The 5,567-nt window shown below is 40.8% G+C and overlaps 1 protein-coding gene across 1 annotated transcript in view; it reads right to left on the bottom strand.

The window, feature by feature from the left end:
• Window positions 1-290: 290 nt before the first annotated feature.
• Window positions 291-5,567, bottom strand: part of htr2aa (5-hydroxytryptamine (serotonin) receptor 2A, genome duplicate a) — a 125,844-nt gene continuing 120,567 nt past the window's right edge. The window contains exon 3 of the mRNA XM_008436880.2: window positions 291-2,260. Coding sequence (XP_008435102.1) covers window positions 1,398-2,260 — 863 coding nt within the window. The 3' untranslated portion in view covers window positions 291-1,397. The remainder of the gene's footprint in view (window positions 2,261-5,567) is intronic.

The following is a 5,567-nucleotide window of genomic DNA, read 5'->3' as shown; positions in this document are numbered from 1 at the left end:
ATTTCCATGTTTTTAGGGGGAAAAAACKTGAAGTTTTTTTTAGATCAATTTAAACATTTGAATTTTTTTTTAGCAAATTTTTGACTTTTCAAACATAGAAATTTTCTTGTTTTTCTAAAAAAAAAATAGATAAATAAATTCTGAGATTACTTTCAAATTTTCTCAGATTTTTTTCCCAGTCAATTTTCAGATTTTCAAATTCAAATTTCCAAGTTTTTTTCTACAGAATATCTCAGCTCAAGCTCAATGTTTCTCTTTTTTTTGTTGAGGAAATGTACTCCTTTTTTTTTATCTACATCGGCCCTGCTACGCTGACGTAGCTTCAGGTCCCAGAAGGTGATATATAATGTCCAACTCTGGCCTGGACTCCACATCCTGCATCAATGAGCCATTTAATTTCAGTCTTTCGCAGCAGTTCCACATTCACAGGTTTTCATACAAAAGTTTTCACGTGTGGTAGCCACCTATCAGAGCACTGAACACAATGTGTTATGACTRAAACGACTYGAAATGTGCACCCATAGTTTGGTAAGAACACAATATGAGCTGTGACTTTTACAAGGGGATACATCAACATTTAAACCCTCTTCATTTCCTGCTGTTATATAATCTCAGTTTGCAGTCTTCATATCAGCAATATAATGCAACAATCATCTTCACGCTTGAAAATATAAACCTTTTAWCGTTATTCATCCAGAGTTTCAACAAAACAGAGGCAGAAAGTTTTATTCTTTTTTGGCAGCTTAATCTGACCTTTGTGAGTGTTTTGACTCAAGGTGTGCCAGGTTTTCCCTCTCTGACACCTTCGTTCCTCAAAGTGGGAGCAAATCCAATATAATCCCCTCTGATCCACCCAGAGGTACAGTTTGATGGAAGATGGGATGCCAGGCAGCTGGCAGAGTGAACGAGCTGCTGGGTTTACTGCAGGTGAGCGCCCAAGGGAAGAGAAATTACACAAAAATACTTTTTTTTTTTTAGTAAAAGTGACATCTTTCATTGTGGCCGAGTGGCTAATAGTACATTTCTTCCTTTAAGTGGAAGTTTGTAATTAGAAATCAGTGAGATTTAAAATTGAAATTTTGAATTTGTAATTGTCACTTAGGAAAATGAACTTTTACTTCAGTTGCTCCAGGTCTTGTCGATTGATCAAATGTTGGTATCGTGCACTTACTGCACTTACTGAGGCTATTGAGAACATTTTAAAAATGCAATAAGTGCCTTGTGCCTTTTTGATTGGTACGACAAGATTTCAACTCTCTACACTTTGAATTGGCAGGGACAGTCTCTGTACTTTCAGCAAACAAACACTTCACTCAAAAAGACCAAACAGATGAAGTCTAGGCCTTTGTCTGATGTGTGTAAAGTTACATCTAACAAAGGGTTTTCTTTGATATTCCTTACACGCTGCTCTCATCTTTGTCTCTTTGGYTTTTGCCCTGTTTGCACTTCTCCGTTTCCTTCCCCGGCAGGGAGAATTCCCGTCCTTCCGTCTCACCGTGCGTCGTTCCGTTGCGTAACCTCCCCATGTCGCCCAATGGCAGCTGGGTGGAGTTGAAGGCCAGAGGCGGGATGGTGTTCACCAGTATGAGCTGGAGAGGCTTCTTCTCTGGCTGATACTGGCAGCGGATGTACCGCATGAAAGCTGTGCGGTACGTCTTGTTGAAAAGTGTGTAGACCAGCGGGTTGACGGCCGAAGACAAGTACCCGACCCAAACGAAGATGTTCAGCAGACCCTCCATGACCTCCGGGTGGCAAATGTTGTGGTGGCACACGACCATCAGCACGTTGGTGATGAAGAACGGGCACCACATGACCACAAAGAGGAAAAACACAACTCCCAGCACCTTGGACGCCTTCTGCTCGTTGCTGATGGACTGCATGGTGCGYCGTCCAAACACCGACCCGGAGATGCTCTCCCGGGCGCCGCCGAGACCGCCGGCGCTTCCTCTACCACCGGCCTCTCGGCTAATGGAACGCCTGAAGAGTTTCTCGGAGGACAGGGAGCTCTGAGGGAAGAAGCTCAGCGTGAACGTGGTGCTCCATTTGGGCCGCGGGACGAGCTGGTCCAAGCAGAGCGTGGCCTCGTTCTGCAGGGCGTGGATGGTCAGGAAGTAGGTGACGATCATGATGGTTAGTGGAACGAAGAAGGCGATGAAGGAACCCACCAGAACAAACTTGTCRTCTGTCAGCAGGCAGTTTCCGTTTTTAAACACTTTGGAGTGGTCTCTGAGTCCCAGCACGGGAATCGGCATTGAGATGCCTGCAGRAAGGGAAGGAAGCAGAAGAAAATGTCAGAAAACTTCAATTCTAGCTTTAATACTCAGGTGGGAAAAGCAATAATTTTTGAAAGAAAGTCTTGCGGAGTTGAGGCAGTTTTGCACATGTYAAATTGGGGTGAAAGCAAACGTGGAAGAAAGTTGCTCCAGTCAGATGAGACCTAAATAGAAGATGTTGACCTAGTTTTCACAAAGTTATGTTTGGCAGAAAACTTACTCTGCTCATCAGGAAGGATGAGAAACTAGTTGGTGTTAATGGGAAGATGAATGGAGTTAAATGAATTGATCTGGAAGGGTTTAGATTGAAACATATTGATGGGTTCAAGTGGTCCATTCAAAGCTCAGACCTAAATCTAACTGCTATGTGGMAAGACGTGAAAACAGAAGTTCACTCTATTCAACCAGATTGAAATTGAGCTATTTCACAAAGACAATGTCCTGAATGTGTAAGGCTGACAGAGACGGACCCCAAAAAATACTTGTAGCAATAATGTGATCCTTTGCAACCCGCTACGAAAGATTGACAACTTTGGGGTATTAAATTTTTTACTCACACAGAGAAGAAAATCTAGCATTGGGAGAGAAGCCGTTGAGTCATCATCACTTAAAATCTCCTGACAAAGTCAGCAATTTGTATCAAATTTCCCTTTCAAGATTTGTTTGTTTTTCATACCTTCAATTGTTTGTTATGGTGTCAATTTATCTTCAATTTATCTTCTCATCTACTGCATTATTTGGTTTCCTATACCAAAACTCCCACATCAGCAGATTAGTTTGACTAAACCTCATCAGMTATTGTTTTGCCAAGAGGTTTTGTATGATGATGAGGAATTTGTTCATGACATCAACATGATAAACTGAGAAATTCTCCCCCCTGGTGCGTTCTCATTATCAGCTCCATAACAAAGAAAACGCCRGCGTGGAGAATAAAGGGAGTGGAAGTATTTCGGGGTGGAGGCTGGAGATCTTCAGTTCTGGCAGACTGAAAATGTGACTCGCTAATGGGAACAAGACGGTCAGAGACGGTTCACTTTCAGTATGTTTGGATCTCTAACAGGACACTGAATTCCGCGGAGCTTTGTCATCTGTATGAGCCTGAACAGCCCAAGAATCAAAGACTACAGGAAGCAACAAGTGACAGTGACATAATGCAGCGTTTTTATGTGTAATTTAGAACCATAAAGCAGAATGTCTCTGTCGTGGGAAATGGGTCAGAGTAAGTGGGAGGACAGATTGTCATTTTTTCCACTTAAGCGGATCAACCTTCGAGCAATTATTGTWTGAAAAGGTGCAGTAATTTGTTTGGGTTTTGTAAGCCTTGCGGCCTTTTATCAGATTCTGTTCCTGTGCTTMTCTCCATATGCGCATTGCTGCCATTTTAGCCCTCATTCTGCTGCTTTATTAAGTTATTTGCCATCACTATGTTGTTTCACTGGACSCCTTATTGCCTTTTTCCATCTTTCTGAAATCMCATTCAGCTGTTTTGTTCCTATCGCCTCCATTGTTTGTTGCTTTGTCAGYGTCTGGGTCACTGTTTGTCTCAACAGGAATGCAGATCCTCCCTTCACATTATTGCATATATTGTATTTCTACAGCACATAGTTAGTTGATCTGCACACTATATAGATTTGTAATCATCAAATTGATACATTTTTGCAACTTTGCTATCTGAAAAGACTGCTTTGATATATTTGATAATATAAAGTAGGATGTCACAACTACCAAGCAAGCAAAGTCTGCATGCCAATAACCTATTTAAAAAAATTTAACTTCATTTATTTATATGCATGTTTGAGAAATCCTTTACCTCTCATGCTAACCATTCAGCTGTGCTAAAGGCCTGGGTGGACCTAGCTCCGCCTTCAAGGATGAGGCTCCTCCTCAAAGCTGCAGTTTCCAAGCTTCCTCCTCACAGAGCAGCCCTCTGGATTAACTCCTCCACTCGGTTCCTTCAGACTAGCCAGCARCAATTAGCAGATGGTAGAAGTGCACATCTGCTGAGCTCATTATAGGAGCTGCTTCTAAAAACATTGCTAACGGGTTAATAGAGGAGCCATGTTGTGATGACTTCCTGAAGGCGGAGTTTCAGAAGGCGCAGGAGTTTCTTAAAGAGACAGAAGTCATTTTTTAAAAGTCATATTTGCTAGAATATATCATTTTGTTTACAGCTGAAGATAACATAGTTACTTCATTGTGGTATGAAATGGTGCCATGTGCAGCGTGGAAAATACATAATGATGTCCCTTTAAGAAACGTTTCTATATAAGGAAACCCAGCAGATTGCATCGAGTTGTTGACTCRATGCAGCAACCTGTCATACACTGATGAGGATTTATTCACTTTCACATGCTGACGGTTGAYGTWGCATTTGTTAGAAACATTTTTTCGATTAGCGAATTTGTCTCAAACATGCATATATACACAGCTTTAGAGAAATAATTATTCTATTTGTTCTGTTTTTCTTCTTATTTTAGTTTTAGTGTTTCACRTTCTCCTGTCTGCAGTTCATGTCAGAGATGGTTTACGAAATGCCAGGAAAAGGTTTTAATGAGAAAATAAATCCTCAGGAGTCTTGATGGAGAGCAAAACATGCATGTCGCTAAACAATGATTGCTGTCATTGGTCACAGTGACATTATTTATATACATGGTTTTTGAGTCGTTAAAAACCCCTTCAGCGTATCTCACTGGAATCATAAAAAAAACCCACCTAAAGCTACTTTCTGTGTTTTCCGTCTTCCCCAAAGTCCCCTGGATGGCAAACCCTCCACTTAATATTCTCTGAACACAACAGACAAGACGGCAGAGAACCTGACAGAAGTGAAGGAGAAGATAAAAAGAGATCAAGTGGTGGGAGGAAGAGGAGGGAGAGTCACGAAGAAGACGAAGAGGATTTAGCAGCCTGAAAACTGATCAGGCAAACTGAACGTAGCCTAACATAACGCTCGGTARCAGGAAACGTCATTTTAAAASTGGACAATTTGAAATGTCCTTTAAAAAATATATCTAATCTTTTAGAAAAGCAGGAACCTGCTTCAGCTACACCTGCTGTAACTCTGAGATGAAGAGCAAAAATATCATCTCAATGGAACCAGTAGTAAAAATATGCTCAGTTATTTTTTWAAAAAATACCACAATTAGCTAATAAGCTCACCACAGATAAAAACAAACAAAAAACTTCCAATTAATATAAAATGTAATTTTTTGTATATAAAAAATGGGGTTTGGTGCATTTGGTAAAAGGTTGACCAAACTAAGCAACAAAAAAAGATTCAGTTACATTAATAATCCA

This window comes from Poecilia reticulata, linkage group LG2 (genome assembly GCF_000633615.1).
Source record: "Poecilia reticulata strain Guanapo linkage group LG2, Guppy_female_1.0+MT, whole genome shotgun sequence".
Taxonomy (NCBI): domain Eukaryota; kingdom Metazoa; phylum Chordata; class Actinopteri; order Cyprinodontiformes; family Poeciliidae; genus Poecilia; species Poecilia reticulata.
The sequence above is the reverse complement of the archived record's forward strand: the minus strand, read 5'-3'. Positions and strand labels throughout refer to the sequence as shown.